The 18,707-nt window shown below is 36.3% G+C and overlaps 1 protein-coding gene across 1 annotated transcript in view; it reads left to right on the top strand.

Annotated features, from left to right (window-relative positions):
- The window catches only part of LOC114031822 (E3 ubiquitin-protein ligase MIB1), a 144,243-nt gene that overhangs the window by 111,902 nt on the left and 13,634 nt on the right, over nt 1-18,707 (top strand). Inside the window, exons 15-17 of the mRNA XM_027846954.1 lie at nt 4,108-4,269; nt 8,319-8,500; nt 13,871-14,063. Coding sequence (XP_027702755.1) covers nt 4,108-4,269; nt 8,319-8,500; nt 13,871-14,063 — 537 coding nt within the window. The remainder of the gene's footprint in view (nt 1-4,107; nt 4,270-8,318; nt 8,501-13,870; nt 14,064-18,707) is intronic.

The raw sequence follows: 18,707 nt of genomic DNA, 5'->3' as shown, positions 1-18,707 counted from the left end.
AAGTTTGGCAAGCCTTAAATGCCAAGTTTAAATAAAGGTTTTGTATTTTATCCTAGAAGCAATATGGAACGTTTCTGAGCAGGAGAGCAAGACAGACCTGTGCTTTAGGAAAAGATTATTTCAGCAGTTGTGTGAAGGTATTTTGGAGAAAGGGAGAGAGAGTGAGGGCTAGGAGACCAGTCAGGAAGGTGTTAAAAGCAGTCTAGGCATGAGGTGGTAGGTTACTGCCTGTATAAGAGTGGATGGAAGAGGGGGCTGTGAAAGCAGAATGGATGTGACTTGGCAACCAGTGAGGAGAACAGATGAGGGAGAGGAGAGGCAAGGATGACTGAAGAGTTTTAAACCTGGGTGCCTGTGGCAGGAGTGGAACTCTGAACAGATTGGGGACGTTGGAAAGAGACGATGAGTTTAAGGGGAAAGATGATTATTTCCATTTTAAACATTTTGATTTTGAGGTTCAGGTGATGAGAGGAGGTGAAGAGAACAAACATTGAGCGCCAGTTAGTTTGGGGGACTAGTGTTTGGGTGAGAGAGTAGGGACTGCCTATATAAATCTGGAAATTTTAATACTGATAGTAATGATAATACCTGACATATGTTTCATTATGATTGCAAAGTACTTTATATATTATCTCATTTGATCCTTTAAAGGAGTAGGTAGGGATGATGATACCCCTTAGAACTTATTTAATAAGTTTTAGAGACAGAGTTTGAACTCACGTTTTTATTAGTATTAGTTGTGCTTTCTATTAAACTACCCTTGGCCTTTCTCTGTAGAGGTGATAATTGAACCCATAGAATGGGGGAGAGAAAAGAGAAGATGATCTATGCTGAAACCTTCTTTGAGGGGAACCACAGAGGGTAGGAGATGAATTATGAGTCAGCAGAGGTTACTAAAAAAGGAGTTGTCACTGAAGCTAAGGTATCCATAGGGGAAGAGGTTATCAGCAATGCTGAAATCTACAGATCAAGGAGGATGAGGACTGAGAAAGGCTCATTGAGGGGCTGTTAGGTGGTGCAGTGGATAGAGCACCAGAGTCAGGAAGATCAAATCTGACTTCAGACACTTGACACTTACTAGCTGTGTGATCCTGGACAAGTCACTTAACTCTATGGCCTAGCCCTTCCCCCCCCCCCAAAAAAAAGAAAGAAAGAAAAGGTCAATGGATATAGCAATTAAGAGATAAACTGACAACCTTTGAGAGAAGTTTTAATAGTGTAGTGTGATATTTGGGGGTGGGAGGGTGGGAAGGAGAAGCTTGATTGCAAGGGGTTGAACAATGAATAGATAGTGTATGAAAGTATAGGCAACAAGTGTAGGCTGTTCTTTGTAAGAGTTTAGCATTGAAACAGGTGAAATGGAGAACAATAGGTTGAAGAAATGCCAGGGTCAAGTGAGGGTTTTTTTTTTTTTCTTTTGGTCACAAAATTTTATTTTATTTTCATAACCATATTCTTTCCCTCCCATTCCCACCCCACATTGAGAAAGCAAGAAAAACAAAACTCCTGTTACAAATAAGTGAAGTCCAGATAAACAAATTCCCACATTGATTTCTCTTTCTCTCTCTCTTTAGTCTAAAGAACTCATAACATGACTCAAATTTTCCCAGTAAAGTAAGAAGTGAGATGAATAAAAAAAAATTAATCACTTACTAGTGCAAAGCACTGTGCTAATCACTGGGAGTACAAGTAGAAAGACAAGGAGCTCAACATTCTAATGAGAGAGGGAGTGGGCACGGGACATATGGGAGGTTTTCAGGTGCAAATCCAATGGAAGCTTGGTGGTCCTTCAGTTTCAACACCAAGGTAATATATCATCTCTACGGTCATTGATAAGAATCTGGACAGGGTCATGCAAATAAGTGGGATGAAGTTCAAATAGTAAAGGATTATAGCAGTGGGAACCAATGAGGATGCTGTGTTGTCTGACCCAGTGTGTTGCTGTTTATGGAAGAAGCTAAGAGGGGAAGAGAAAGAACCCCAGCTTTGGTTGAAGATGGCCAAGGATAAGCTTTAATTATCTTTAAAAGAAGGTCAGGTTTCTCTTAAGTTTCACATATTAGAACTGTTGTAAAAAGATGAAGGAAGAGTTTAACAGTATAGAGCTAGGGTACCAGATATCAGAGGAAGATAAGTTATCAGACGTTTGTATCATTTTAAAGTTTAACAAAGGTTAGAGATGAAATGGATAAGAACAACGATGTGGAAGAAAGTAGTAGAGAGATTTTCACTTCAGAAAGTGACTTTTGATCACAATGGGAAGCAAGCAACAAGAATTTGTGCACTCTGGCATGGAGAAAAGTACCAAATATTGAGAAGCACAGACCAAATAGCCACCCCCTCCATTCTAATTAGAATATTAGTGTGAAAGTGCCTCTGCCTGTGATGTCCTTTTTACAATTGATGCATTTGTCTTGCTAGATCTTAATGTCCCCGCAACTTACCACCTAATATCCTTTCTCCCTTTCTCAGTCAAGCTCTTAAAAAAAATCTTTCTATACTTAATGCTTCCATTTCCACTTTTTTTAAACACTTTGCAATTTGGCTTCAATTTGCTTTCTCCAATTATTTACTTAGACCTTCCTTTATTTCTGTAAAGATTTTCTTGTAGTTGTATACAAGTGTGGTACAGTGTAGATAAAGAGCCTTAAAGCCAGGATACCTGAGTTTAACAACCTAGCCTGGACACTGGCAGTGTGACCCTGGGCAAGTCATTTAACCACCCTTCGTCCTAGGCAGCTCTCTGAAAACTAAAAGTTGAAAAGGGAGTTTCTCACCCATTCCCTATACCCCTTACCCCCTAGAAAATCATGTCTAGCCCTTATCCCTAACATGTAAGTATCTTATCACATAGGTCCTGTGTATGTCTTGGTAGTTTAATTCCCAAATATTTTATCCTTTTTATAGTTACTTTAAATGGAATTTAGCTTTCTTCCTTTTTTTGTTAATAATATACACATAAAATGCTGCTAAATTTTGTTGATTTAGTTTGTGTTCTGCTGTTTTGCTGAAGCTATTAATCATCTTGATTAGTTTCCTTCATTGATTTTCTTATTTTTTATGCAAACATTATATTACATGCATTATATCATATGGAGATAATTTTGGTCTTTCTTGCCCCTGTTTATTTCATTTTTTCCCCTATGTAGTCTTACTTTAGCTATCATTTCTATTGCTATTTCAAATAATTGCAAAAAAGTAAATGTGCTACCAAAATGAGCACCCATGATGTTTTCCAGTTGGAACCCATTTAATGAATTGCAGCAGGAGATTGGAAAGGCTAATTCTAATTGCAGGAAGATACCTTTGGTAATTTCCTCTGTATACATGACATCTCATGTTTAGTATTCTTTGTATGTTTCTGAAACCACAATTGGAATGACTTAGGGAAAAAAGCATTAAGAAGAAATAGATCTCACTAAACCCTATCCATCAAAATTCTAAATATAAGCCTATAATCCTCTGTAGGATGCATATAATAGCTGCCTATCTATTGAAATGTATAAAATTGACATCTGATATAATTTTCAAAATGCGTACACAATTTGCTGTCGTGGTGCTTTGTAATATTATGTCATATATACATTGTTACAGGTTTTAGAATTTGTATGCAGTGAGAATGACTACATCATTTTGGAGAAAATAGCTTCATGCCAGGAATTAATGGAGCAATAGAACGTTGCTGTTATGCCTTGTGTATATTTTAACCTGTTTGAGAGGAAATTGAGTAGGAAAAAAATTGGATCAATAACAAGCACTTATAGCAAATGAAACTAAAATTTATTATTTAGTCTCCTAATGGAAATGGTTGACATACATTGATTACTCCCTTCAAAATAAAAATTAAAAAACCTGTAAATTACACTGTTAATGTACCCTTGTAGTCAGTGAATTAAATTAATATGGTTAAATATTAACTTGAATCATCAGATTTTATCACTCATTATGCGAAAACCCAGAAATATAATCAAAGTAATAGTTGTAAGAGTAAATAAAAATGTGTAGCTTAGTGCTGATGCTTTGGTCTATCGTTTAGTGATATGTCCTTGATTCTGTAACAACTTTAGTAAGTTGTGTTGCCTAAATGAGATTTTTTCTTCCTTTTAGCTTTTGGTTCGTGCAGGTGCTAAACTGGATATTCAGGATAAAGATGGGGATACTCCATTGCATGAAGCTCTGAGACATCATACTTTATCACAACTCCGCCAGCTCCAAGATATGCAGGATGTAGGGAAAGTAGATACAGCCTGGGAACCATCCAAAAACACAGTAAGTAATTTCTCATATATAATTTGTATGAAGTTTTGAAGGTACATTTGTTACTAAATTATTTCAGTAACAATTCTTCAAAAATACTAATACTGTTCTACCCTTTGTCAACTGGCTTTGTAAAAGAAAGTACATAAAGTTTTAGTAATTATAGGGCTAATTCGTGAGCATGAAGTCTCTGATTTTATTCTTATATTCAGATTATTTTAGAAAAGTTTGTTACAAGTCACAGCTAGTCTCTGAAATACTAATATTAAAATAATCAATTAGCAAAGTAGATTTTGCCTGGATTAATATTGTTTCTCTTTTGATGGTTATTATGTTTAGATTGTTGGCAGCCTCATCCTGGAAAGAGTATTGACTCTAAAGTCAGAGGACTTGAGTTCAGAGCTTGATATGGTATTACATTACACAAAGTGATTTTGGACAAGCCACTTAATTTCCCTGAGTCTCAGTTTTCTCATCTGTAAAATGAGGGAGTTGGACAGTTGGACAATATGGCCTCTGGGATCCCTTCCAGCTCTAATGTGTATTATGATTTTGTTGAACCTTCAAAACATTTCCTTTTGAATTCCCAGAGCTAATTCATTGTTGTTTTTAAGGCACCCTTGAAACTATTAAGGTTTTGTTGTGGTTATATCTTGAGGGGGATGATGATCACTTAAAATTTCTTTTGCATTGTATAGATGGGAAAATTTTGATTTGCAGCTTTTGTTGTGACATTACATCTTAAAGTTTCTGTTGCCTAAAGCATTTGCTCACTAAGAGTTTGCCAATTTGTTACTGCTTATTTCAGGGCTATTTTATCTGCTTCTGTTGTTTGCTAGCAGTCTACAAGTGTGCTTTGTACATTTAAAGCTACGATTCATCCTAAGCAATTCTGTTTTTCTGCTTCTGTGCACACTTTCAACATATCAGGACAGTGTGATATTAGGTTGAAAGATCCTGTAGACCATATTATGTAAGAATTGGCTGAAGAAACTGAGGGGTGTTTAGCCTTAAAAGTAGAAGACTTGCAGGGTCAGAGTGGTATGTGATTCCAATTGGTAATGTATCAGAAAGCTTGCTGGATTAGAGTCAGATGGTCTGAGTTCTAATCCTGTCTTTGTCCCTTATAATCTTGTGATCTCAGGCAAATCACATTACTTCTCTGATCTCTGTTTCCTCATCCATAAGATGAGGGGGTTGATTCCCTCCCAGTTCTAAATCTGATAGAGTGATTATATAATCCTCTTTAATATTATGGATCTGTTACATGAAAGAAGAATTAGACTTATTCTTTCTGACCTCCAAAATGAAAATCAGAAGCAATTCGTAGAGATGTTAAAAGGCATACATGGCTTAATTGAAGAAAAAAAGTTGTGATATTTAGAGCTAGCCAAAAGTAGAATGGACTATCTTGGGAGAGTATGGGTTCCCTTTTCTCAGAGGTATTTCAGAAAAGGCTGGAAGACAATGTGTGGGGCATTTATAGGAGAGATTGTTGTTCAGGCATGGATTGGATGCCTTGGAGGTCCTTTCCAACTCAAGAGTCAATACTTTTTATGTCTTGATAAACATTTCAGTTTATCATATCACTGGTCATCATGAGTTGCTGTTTAACATTCATTTGTTTTCATAATCAGTGCTAAAATCGTAGCCTCTGTGTGAGATGGAAGAAACCCGTTGTCTCACAGTTTGTTAGAGCCTAACTTCTGGCCATATGTACATGTTATCTAAAGAGTGGCTTAGCTGAGTTTCCCAGTTGGCTACAGAGGACTTTGTACGAAGTTACATAGGAGTTGTACTCTGTACCAACAATTAGCCTGAAGAATAAAAGAGAAAACTTGATGAATATTTTGAAGGCCTGACAGAACCGTAGATTTAGATGGTACTCCTAGCAATTAAATCATGGGTCTTTGAAGTACTAATGAAGTATTCATAGGAAAATTGATGAAATTGTTTAAGAAACAAAAAGGGTATGAGATATCAGTGATTTTTAGAGTCTCTCTGCATATATCACTTGAAAGATCTTGCATTTGCTTTAGAATTTGATATCATGTTAGCAGCAAACTGCCAGTCTCCCAAACTCCACAACTTTTTTGGTTCTGCTTTTGTTCTTTCAATTGTTGAGAATTCATAGTTTAAGTGTTGTTATAGTTAAAGAGTTGATTATGAGGTTATAGTTCTCATGCAGTCAAAAGAGAACTACTTGGATATTTAGCAAAAGTAATTCCAATAAAAAGTAAAACTTTAATTCCTGTTGACGTATACATTGAATCTGTTTCGTATGTCAGTGCAGGTCTTCAGGAGCTCTTGATATATGCTCCATAGTACCAAGGCAGTGTTAACCTTTGGCTTTACATATTACAAAATTCCAGTGATATCACTTAATGGATGAAATGAGAGCCAGAGTTTTCTGCTAGAAATTGGGGCTAGGAGACAGATAAATGGTTCCTGCAACTTGTCTACAGCCCTAATTTTAGCATTTGCTAATTCTGCTCTGCAGTTCTTTTTAGATTGGATTGCTTGAGTTATTCTGTGTCTAGATTTACCTGTCTCTTCCACCACTCAGTTTTTAAAGCTCTGATCTCGTTTCTGTCTCATATTTGCATGGAATTTCATTAACGATAAGTACTACTTTATCATGTAAGAAAAATGCACACTAGGTAACTTTTCTTTTAGATTTCTTATTTTGCTTTCTTTTCTGAGCAATGTAAGGAAGTCTTAGGGTTTGGGTTTTGTTTTGTTTTTTTTTTAAAACATTAGTGGTTTAATATAAGCCCTTTATCCTTTGAAAGTTTGCAATTGGTCCATATTTTTATCCAAACAGGATGCAAAATCTTTCTATTATGTCTTCTGGAAGATTTCATTTTATAACTTAATGAAATGAAATGAGAATAGCTAGCTTTTTGAGAATGTTATTTTATTTTGTATCAGCATAAAATTTAAAAGGAATAGTGATCTTTTTTCCCTTAAGCAGTGGAATTTTCATCTTTCCACGGTAGTTAAATGAAAATGATGATTGAAAACATCGATTTTAAGGAAATAGATGTATGTACTTCGTTCTTGCCAGGAAGTATGTCAAGTTTTTCAGTAACTGTTGGCAAACTCTTTTAGTAACTGCCTTTTTCCCCTTGAGCATGGAATGAAAGAAATTTATTTAAAATGGAATGAAAGAAATTTATTTAAAATAGTTGGAAGGAGGGGGCAGCTTGGTGGTACAGTGTATAAAGCACCGGCCCTGAAGTCAGGAGGACCTGAGTTCAAATCTGGCCTCAGAACAAACACTTAACACATACTAGCCGTGTGACCCTGGGCAAGTCACTTAACCCCAATTGCCTAAAAAAAAAAAAAATAGTTGGAAGGAAATAATTCAGATGTCAAACCTACCTATCATTATTGCAGTACTAGATCATTTTTGTCAAAGATGTTAACTGAAAGAATACTGTTATATTTTGAAATTTTAAAATTTTTCATTTAAAAGCTAGATTCTAATGTGTACAACACAAAAACTTAAATATATGAAAGGTTCAACATTTGCTAGCCTTATTTCTTATTGTTTCTGACAAAAACCAGATTAATTACTTTGCTCTCTATTTCCCTAACCCCCCTGCATTCAACTTGTTTCCACCTCTGTTCATTTGAACCTTATTATTTCCCCATAACTCATCTTCTTCGGGAAACATTTGCTTGATTACATTCTTGTCCCATGTCGTCTCAGAGCTTTTATGTTTTGTTTATAATATTTTAATTTGCCCTCAACAGGTAGATCACATAGTTCTTGTAAACAAAGCTCATCAAGCCTTTAATAAATACTAACCAATTGATGGTAAATGCATAATATTTTGACAATTTTAATTTTTTCACCTTTAATACAAATTGTACAGGGAATATAGGTAGCTGTAAAGCATGTTTTCTCCTTGACTAATAGAAATAATTTTAACTATGAAGGAATTAAACATGTAGGATGAGGAAGCATTTACAACTACTTTAAATTTGCCATCTTTTATGTTAATATGTGAAACTATATTCTCTCAGGGATGACCACTATTCTTATTTTCTTTCAGTTAATAATGGGACTTGGTACACAAGGGGCAGAGAAGAAGAGTGCAGCATCTATTGCCTGCTTCTTAGCAGCTAATGGAGCTGATCTTAGCATTCGAAATAAAAAGGGTCAGTCTCCACTTGATCTGTGTCCTGATCCTAGCCTCTGCAAAGCACTGGCCAAGTGTCACAAAGAAAAAGTCAGGTATGATTAAGTTTTGATCCATTGAATATGATGTATTTTATGAGAATGCGGTTTCTAGACTATAAACACCTTATTTTGCTGCTAAGTTTTAAAGTCATTGGGGCTTCTTGCAAGAGAAATAAGAGACAGAACAAATGCTATTAAATATTTGCTAAAAGTCTCATATTAAACAACCTTGTTTACTGAAATCTTTAAAATTAATTCATCTAGGAGAAATTTTAGCAGCCTACTAATTTATTTCTGCACTATCTTAGGCATAAAGACTAGTTATATGTGTGTAATGCCTTTAAGTGTTGATATTAATGTCAGCATGTGCACATCAGTAGGAATTATCTTTGTCACTGAACAGAACCCAAACTTACACATATTATGGAACTTCAATCTTTCACTTACCATTTGGATGCTAATAAATTGATATCTCCTGCCTTCACTTTATCACCAATTTATAAGTCATGAGACTCCCTTCCCTCACTAGTTAAGCATGTTCAGGTATTGCCCATTCCTAAGAAACATTTGCCAAACTCACCTGTTCCTTGACCACTACCCCATTTTGATTTTGTTTTTAAAATTTTAGTTCCCATTCAAGTTACCATAGCTCTCAATAACTACTTTTGTTCTCATAACTTTATTTCAGTACCCAGTGTCAGCAATCTGGTCAGTCCTTGTTCACTGTGGATCTTTGTACATGAGCTATTAGTTTTATGGTTTATATCTTTTTTGAAAGTCAAATTTTAGATCTCGCTTTGATTTAAGTCATATAATGCATGTTGATACTTCCTCAAATACCCTAACCTCCCAGTACTTCAGCTTATTCTTTTCATACGACCTATTCTTCTGCCCTGCCTCAGCCACACACAAAGATGGTAATGTCCTTGATCTTTCTATCACTCACAAATGCCTCACTTCCATGTTCATGAATTCTGGAATCCCCTTATCTGATCATAGTCTGTTGACATTACACCTCTCCTGCTGTCTCTACCAAACCCTTCTCTTTACCTACATCATGACCTCCAATCCCTTGGCTCCTTAGTTTTTTTCCAAGGTGTCATCCCCAAGGTAGCTGCACTCTCTTCCTTTCCCCATCTTGACTTCTTGGTGAACCAGTTCAACTCTATACTGTCTTCTTCTCTTGAGCGTGTTGCCAACTGTATCACTGATTGTGCCCCACCAACATTTAGCCTGGCATCTTTCCCATCATCTACTTTCTTCATTCCTGTACATGTGTAGCTGAACAGAAGTAGAAAAAATCATGCAATCATCCTAACTGCTTCTACTCAGATTTATTTTATATAACCTAACCTGGGTCTTACTGCTGCTAGGCAATTCTCTTATACTTCTGTAACTCACTCTCTCATTCACCACAATGATTCTTGTAAACCTTTTCATTCCTCCTCAAACTTTCCATGGCTGCCTCTTCCCCCAAAAACTTAGCTGAGAACTTTGCCTCATATTTTCCTGAAAAAAAAAATTGGGCCATTTGCTTCTTTTTCTCATATCACCCATATGCCTTGTACCACTATCTCCTCTAGCCCTGTCTTACATGAAGAGGTGGTCCTAAAGCACAAGGGGATCCCATTTTATCTCATCTCCTCTAGCAGATTGCTCTCTCTCTCTCTCTCATTCCCGCTATCCACTTATCTTTAGTCTCTTCCTGACTACTGGCTGCTTTCCTACTGCCTACAATTTTCCCTCATTCTAGAATATTTTCTTCATCCATCCATCCATCCCCACTAACTATTGTCTCATTTCTCTCCTGTCTGCTGTGGCAAAACTTGTTGAGAAGGCTCTCTTTCATTGATGCCTCCATTTTCTCTCCTCTTACTTTCTTCTTTTTTTTAAATTTTTATTCATTTTGAACTTAAACACAAAAAGAAAAAAAAACATTTACATGTACACAACACAATGTAACCATGAATTTCTATTTTGGACTGTGTACTTAAAAAAAAACAAAACCCTATGTAGTAAATACTGCACATTGTTTTCAAAGCTACCCTGTTTTTCTGGGCTTCCTTCTAAGTTTTCTTTTGTTCTCTGCTGTGCACTTTGTTTTTCCTCCTTCCCTCCTGCCCTGCCCTAGAAAAGGCTACAATTAAACAGAAATATACATATATATGTAAAACCATACTATACATACTTCTATTTATCATTTCTTTCTTTGGAGGTGGATAGCATCTTACTTCATTGTTGTAGGAACTATGCCTTTGTATTTGGTTTGAGTATTATAATACTCAAGATGAATTAGTCATTCACAGTTGTTCTTAGGACAATATTTCTGTTACTTCATATAGCATTCTCTTGGTGCTGCTTATTTCACATTTTATTATTTCATGCGAATCTTTACATGTTTTTCTAAAATCAACCAGCTCATCATTTTTTATATCACAGTAGTATTTCGTCACAGTCATATAATACCACTTGTTTAGCCATTCCCCAATTGAAGGGCATCTCTCATTTTGGCCAATCCAATTAAGGTGTAAGATGATGTCTTAAATGTTTTTATTTGCATTTCTCTCATCAATAATGATTTAAGTCATTTTTATATGACTATATGTGGTTTTGATTTCTTCATCAAAAACTGCCTGTTCATATCCTCTGGTCATTTATCAGTTGGGAAATAACTTGTATTCTTATAAGTTTGACAAACTTCTTTATATTGAGAAATGATACCTTTAATCTGAGAGACTATGAAATTTTTTCCCCAGCTTTCTGCTTTCCTTCTGATCTTGGCTACATTGGTTTTATTTGTACAAAAACTTTAATGTAATCAAAATTATTATCCATTTTATACTTCATAGTGTTCTCTGTCTCTTGTTTATTCATAAATTGTTCTCCTATCCATAAGTCTAATAGGTAAATGTTCTTCTAATTTTCTTGTGATATCTCCCTTTATATCTAGGTCATGTGTCCATTTTGACCTTGGCTTGGTAAATGGTTTAAGATATGGCTGTATGCCCAATTTCTGCCAGACTACTTTCCAGCTTTCCCAGCAATTTTTACTCAATAATGAATTCTTATCCCAAAAACTTAAATCTTTACATTTGTCAAACACATGGTTACTGTAATCATTTGTTGCTGTGTATTATATGTCTATCTACCTTTCTATTTCTTAGCTAGTACTGGATAGTTTTGGTAATTACTGCCATATAACATAGCTTTAAGATCTGGTACTGCTAAATCTCCCCTTTATATTTTTTTTATTAGTTCTCTTGTTATTCTTGACATTTTGTTATTATTCTAAGTAAAACAAATTCTTGGTAATTTAATTGGGATGGCATTGAGTAAATAGATTAATTTTAAATTGTCATTTTTATTATATTGGCTTTGCCTACCCATGAACAATTAGTATTTCTCCAGTTATATAAATTTGACTTCATTTGTATAAAAAAGCATTTTATAATTATGTTCATGTAGTTCCTGGGTTTGTTTTGGGAGGTATACTCACAGGTATTTTATACTGTCTGCAGTTATTTTAAAGGGTCTAAAATAATATTTGTGACACATAGTGTAGTTTCTCTATATCTTTTAATTAAATCTATTTTAGCTTTAACTTTGTCTAAGATTGTGATTACTACCCCTGCTTCCACCCCCCGCCCCCAATAGTTCCTCATGCCTAGAATATTTTCTCTCTTCAGCTCTACCTCCTGGCTTCCCTGGATTCCTTCCAAGTCTCAGTTAAAATTCTGTATTCTATAGGAAACCTTTCCCCAAGCCTCTCCACACCCTATTCAAATATCCCTTAATTCTCATACCTTTGCTTATTATTTCCTTCTTATCCTATATATAGCTTATTTGTACGTAGTTGTCTACATGTTGTCTTCCATATTAGATTGTGAACTACTTGAGGACAGGGACTGTCTTTTGCCTTTCTTTATATCTCCTGTGCTTAGCACAGTACATAGCACATAGTAGGTGCTTAATAAATTGACTCACTGACTAAATTATTGTAATTTAAATTCTTCTGATGTGATATACCATGGAATGTTGGTGTACATTTTTCCATTACACTTAGGGATATACTAATTTAAATTCTTCTGATATTATAGTATTTTAGGTAATTATTGGTATTGAAAAGATGGGCTTTTGCAGTGATTCAGGTTTTGAGATCTTTGAAAGTAATGCACACTTCCAGAATTGAATCCATCACTATTTCCTCCTGTTTAATTCCAGCTTATTTTTCACCCATAGTACTTTTCTAAGATACCCATATCAATCAGCTAATGTAGTGGGCCACTTCGTTGCCCATATGTTTTCTTTTTGAGGGTGCCAACATTACCACTAGCTCCTCTGTTCTCCTCAATAAAGAAAAATACAATCCTGTGCAAATAAACATAGTGAAGTAAAACAAACATACACATTTGTCATGTGTAGAAATTTATTTCCTGCTGCTCCTTGACTGTATTACCCATGTTATCAGGAGGAGGTGGATACCGTATGCCATCATCAGTCCTCTGGAGTCAGTAGATGTTCATTGCATTTTTCACAGTTTTTAAGTCTTTCAAAGTTCCTTTTCTTTGCAGTGTTACTATATGAATTGTGTATTTCTGAATGGCAGGATTTTACTTGCCTTATATCTGTAATCCCCCACTGTGTCCTAAAGTTCTACAGTATTCATCATTTAATAAATGTTATTGGCTAGCTTCATTCTATATAAAGAAATATGGGAGTTAGATTTTTAGGTATCTGTGCTCCCTCTGCTGGCTCTATAAAAGATAAAATATTAATGAAGATAGTTTTTAAAAATAAATAAGTTTTACTGACACCTTTGGTTTTTAACATCATTGCTATTTTGTGCTATGAGTCTTCCCTTGTCCTTTGCAAATTAGTGACCCTGTCTGATTCCACATGCAATAAACTGCTCTTATAGACTCTGCCTCTCTGCTGAGAAAATGGAGGATATATTTTATCATTTATTCTATTGGATAATTACAATTTAATACTCAAAAGTTTGGCTTCGCCTTTAAGAAATCTTTTCATTTATGTTGTAGTTGTGTTTAGTGAACAACACTTTTTGACGATATTGATCTCTTTGACTGGTAATAATGACTACTTAACTCTTAAATTATTTAAGCAGTCCTTTTCAGCATGACGTAAGTTTTATTTTTAAGAATTTTTCTACTTTGTAGCTTCAATTTTAAGAAAATTATTCCATAGTAAAAAAAATGGAGAAAATATAATATATGAAGACTCTAAATAGTAAATATTTCTTTTTCTCCCTTACATAACTAAAGTTATATACCATTCCTGGGTGGTTCTTACTATTTTATTTTAATACTTAGAGATACAGTGGTTGACATTTTTTCAGAAGCTGTTCAAAGAATAATTATCTATGATTATGAACTAAGCCTGATTGAGTATATTTTATCTTATTAGTGGTCAGGTGGGTTCACGGAGTCCTTCTATGATCAGTAACGATTCAGAAACTTTGGAGGAGTGTATGGTATGTTCAGATATGAAGAGAGATACTCTTTTTGGCCCATGTGGACATATTGCTACATGTTCTTTGTGTTCTCCACGTGTCAAGAAATGCCTCATCTGTAAAGAACAAGTTCAGTCTAGAACAAAGGTAACTTTCATGTATTATCCTTTGTTTCTTTTATCCTTTTTTCACTCTTTAAGGCAATTTTAATGATAAATGATATTGTCTGTTGCCACTGTGTCTGTCAAATAACTCCTCAGTGGAACAGAGCTCAAGAGTGGGAATGGAGTAGGAATATCTATTGCGTTCCTGTTCTGTGTTTATACATGTATAGGGGTTTGTGTATCTTATATATTTGACCAAGAGAAAAAAGTTAGTATTTCTGAAAAAGAGCATGGTTCTACTTTAGATATAGCTCTTTGAGTAGTCATATTTTTGTTTTATATAATTTTTATAATTTAAAGGTCAAGGTAACAAACATTTGTTAAGCAGCTACTATGTGCCAGGCATTGTGTTAAGTGCTGGGCATACATAAAAAGGTAAAAAGATGGTCCTTGTTCTTAAGGAGCTGACAATCTAATGGGTGAGACACTAGTATTAAGGAGTATCTATTTTGTTTAAAGGATGGGATTCTAGGGAGGACTTGTAGGAAGCCAGGAGATGGAGATGAAGAAGAAGAGAATCCAGGCATAGGGGAGGGCCAGTGAAAATATTTTGATTTGAGACATAGAGTTTCTTCTCTGAGGAATAGCAAAGGAAGCCAGTACCATTTAGTTTAAGATATCCAATAGGCAGTTGGAGATGTGAATTTGGAGGTTAGGAAAGTGGTTAGGACTGGATATGTAGATTTAAAAATCATTTGCATAGAGATGCTACTCTTGGATCAGTGCTATGTGGAGGGACTTGCATAGCTCCATGAAACTATGAGCTATGCCATACAGGGTTACCCAAGATGAACAGGTCATAGTGGAGAGTTCTGACAAAAGGTGATCCATTGGAGAAGGCAATGGCAAGCTCCTCCAGTATCTTTGCCAAGAAAACCCTGTGGAAAGTATTAAAATGAAAAACGAGATGACATTGGAAGATGAACCCCTCGGGTTGAAAGGTGGCCAGTACGCTGCTGGGGAGGAGTACAGGACAACTGCAGGTAGCTCTAGTACTAATGAAGCAACAGGGCCAAAACTGAAAGGAAGCTCATCTGTGGATGCATCTGGTGACAAAAGGAAAGTCTGATGCTGTAAAGATCAGTATTGTGTAGAAACCTGGAATGTAAGATCTGGGAACCAAGGTAAGCTGGATATGGTCAAGCAGGAGATGGAAATATTAAACATTGACATCTTGGGTCAATGGACTGGAATGGGTGAATTTAATTCAGTGATCATTACATATACTACTATGGGCAAGAATCCCTTAGAAAAAATGGAGTAACCCACATAGTCAATGAAAGGGTGAGAAAAGTAGTACCGAGGGTATAATCTCAAAAATGACAGAATGATATCTGTTCCAATTGAAGGCAGACCATTCAACATCATAGTAATACAAGTCTGTGCTCCAACTAGTGATGGCGAAGAAGCTAAAGTTGATCAGTTCTATGAAGACCTACAACATCATCTAGAAGAACACCCAAAAAAGATGTCACATTCATCATAGGGGATTGGCATGCTGAAGTAGGAAATAAAAAGATAATTGGAGGAATTCAAAATCTTGTGGAAGTGAATGTTGAAAACTAAAAATAAATAAATTAATGGACCAAAAAAAAGATAACTGGAATAACAGGTAAGTTTGGCCTTGGATTATAAAATACAAATGATACCACTCTGATTGCAGAAAGTGAAAAAGAATTAAGAAGCCTCTTCATGAAGATGAAAGAAGAAGAGAGTGTAAAAATTGGCTTGGAGTTTAAAAAAACTAAGAATTTGACAACTGGTCCCATCACTTCCTGGCAAATGGGGTGGGGGGGTGGGGGGGGAGGCATGGAAGCAGTGTCAGATTTTATATTCTTGGACTGTCTGCACTATGAAATTAAAAGATGCTTGCTCCTTGAAAGGAATGTTGTGGCAAATCTGGACAGTATACTAAAAAGGAGAGATATCACCTTGCCAACAAAGGTACATATAGTCAAAGCCATGATTTTTCCAATAGCCACGTATGACTGTGAGAGCCTCAGAATCGGCACTTTTGAATTGTGGTGCTGAAGAAGACTTTTGAGATTCCCTTGGACAGCAAGGAGATCAAGTAGGTCAATACTTAAAGAAATTAATTCAGGCCATTCACTAGAAGGTCAAATACTTAAGCTTAAGTACTTCAGCCACATAATGAGAAGACGGGACTTATTGGAAGAGACCCTGATGTTGGGAAGTATTGAAGACTAAAGGAGAAGTGGACGGCAGAGGATGAGATGGGTAGTTTGTGTCATGAAAACAATAAACATTGACTTGGACAGGCTTTGAGAAATAGTGGAGGTCAGAAGGACCTGGAATGCTATAGTCTATGGGGTCACAAAGAGTTGACTACGACTGAACAACAAACGACAGGCACAGAGATTATGATTGAATTCCCTGGGAGCTGGTAAGATCACCAAGAGAAATAGTATAGAGGTAGAAGAGCCAGGAAGAGCCTTGGAGGACACCCATGGTTATGACCTGAATGAAGATCCAACAAATGAACCTGAGAAGGAGTTGTCAGACAGGTAGGAGGAGAACCAGGAGAGTATCACAAAAACCTAGAGAGAAGAGAATATCAAGGACAAAAGGGAGAAAGTATTGCCAAGAAAATCTAGACAGAGTATCAAGGAGAAGAAGATGATTAACAATGTCAGAGGCTGAGCAGAGGTCAAAAAGGATGAGGATTGAGGAAAGGCAATATTAGATTTGGCGATCAAGAGCATTGGTAACTTTGGATTGAGCAGTTTCAGTTGATTGATGAAGTTAGAAACCAGATATGAGTTAAAAAAGAGTATGAGAAGAAAGGAAGTGGAGGCATCAATGGAAGACAGCCTTCTTGTTTTTAGCCACAGAAGTCAGAAGAGATAAAAAGCTAGTGGGGATGGCCAGGTCAAATGAAGGCTTTTTGAAGATGGAGGAGACATGGGTGTGTTTGTAGGCAGTACAGAAGCAACCAGTTATCAGGGAGAGATTAAAGAGAAGTGAAAGTAGGGTTGCCGAAGAGAGGGATATACTGGAGAAGAAAGGATGGAATGGTAACTTTTGTGCATGTAGAGGGGTTTGTCTTGATAAGGTGAAGGGCTACCTCATCAGGTGAGACAGGTGTGAAGTGAGAGATAATGGCAGAAAGCATCTCAGTGATGTGAGATGAGGAGAAGAAAAGAGGGAGTTCTTAATGAATGACTTTAATTTTTTTCAGTAAATTATGAGGCAGGGTTCTCAGATGACTTGGGAGGGGTCAGGGACACAGGCAAGAAGTTTTCTTACCACAACCCATATTGTTGTCCACATTTTATGTGTGAGTGTACTGATGCTCAGAGTTTGTGGCTTACTCAAGGTCATTCGTGTGGTGAATCTGGAAGTTGGATCCAGGCCTTCTGACTGATTCATATTTGTTTTTCTGAAAAGAGAAACTCGCAGTAACCTGTTTGTGAGTGATGGCTTTTTGGTGTTTGTTTCTTTATTCTACATCCACAACTCTCTCAATCTAACCTGTTTTGTCTACTCACACAGCCACCACCCTAGAACACCTCTCTCTAGATTATTACAGTACCCCCTCTAGTTGGTCTCCCTTCAGTCTTTCTCCTATCCAGTCCATCCTGTACATAACTACCAAATGTATATTCCCAAATAAAGCACAAATGTGACTCATCATTCCTCTTCCTCTGCTTAACAAGCTTCTGTGGCTCCCTACAGCCTTGTATACAGAATTGGATTTTTTTTTTGAGAACCTAGAAAACAGAGAGGAATTCCTCTCACCCCTTTGCCTTTTCTTGTAAGAGGGAAACCTGTATATAACTCAAACATAGTTATTTGGCTATTGCAGATTTAAAAAAAAAAAGCAAAGGCTTTTTGAAGATGGAGGAGACATGGATGTGGTGGCCTGTGTCCCTGCCCCCTCCCAAGTCATCTGAGAACCTTGCCTCATAATTTACTGAAAAAAATTAAAGTCATTCATTAAGAACTCCCTCTTTTCTTCTCCTCATCTCACATCACTGAGATGCCTTCTGCCATTATCTCTCACTTCACACCTGTCTCACCTGATGAGGTGGCTCTTCACCTTATCAAGGCAAACCCCTCTACGTGCTCAAAAGTTACCATTTCATCCTTTCTTCTCTAGTATATTCCTCCCTTTAGCAACCCTACTTTCACTTCTCTTCAGTCTCTCCCTGACAACTGGTTGCTTGTGTACTGCCTACAAACACATCCATGTCTCCTCCATCTTCAAAAAGCCTTTGCTTTTTTTTAAAAATCTGCAATAGCCAAATAACTATGTTTGAGTTGTAGACAGGTTTCCCTCTTACAAGAAAAGGCAAAGGGGTGAGAGGAATTCCTCTCTGTTTTCTAGGTTCTCAAAAAAAATTCAATTCTGTGTACAAGGCTGTAGGGAGCCACAGAAGCTTGTTAAGCAGAGGAAGAGGAATGATGAGTCACATTTGTGCTTTATTTAGGAATATACATTTGGTAGTTATATACAGGATGGACTGGATAGGGGAAAGACTGGAGGGAGACCAACTAGAGGGGGTATTGTAATAATCTAGGGAGAGGTGTTCTAGGGTGGTGGCTGTGTGAGTAGACAAAACAGGTTAGATTGAGAGAGTTGTAGAGTAGAATAAAAAAACAAACA

Source organism: Vombatus ursinus, unplaced genomic scaffold (assembly GCF_900497805.2).
Source record: "Vombatus ursinus unplaced genomic scaffold, bare-nosed wombat genome assembly UNPS02015255.1, whole genome shotgun sequence".
NCBI classification, from domain to species: Eukaryota; Metazoa; Chordata; class Mammalia; order Diprotodontia; family Vombatidae; genus Vombatus; species Vombatus ursinus.
Note: the sequence above shows the minus strand (reverse complement) of the source record. Positions and strands in the feature narration are given on the sequence as shown.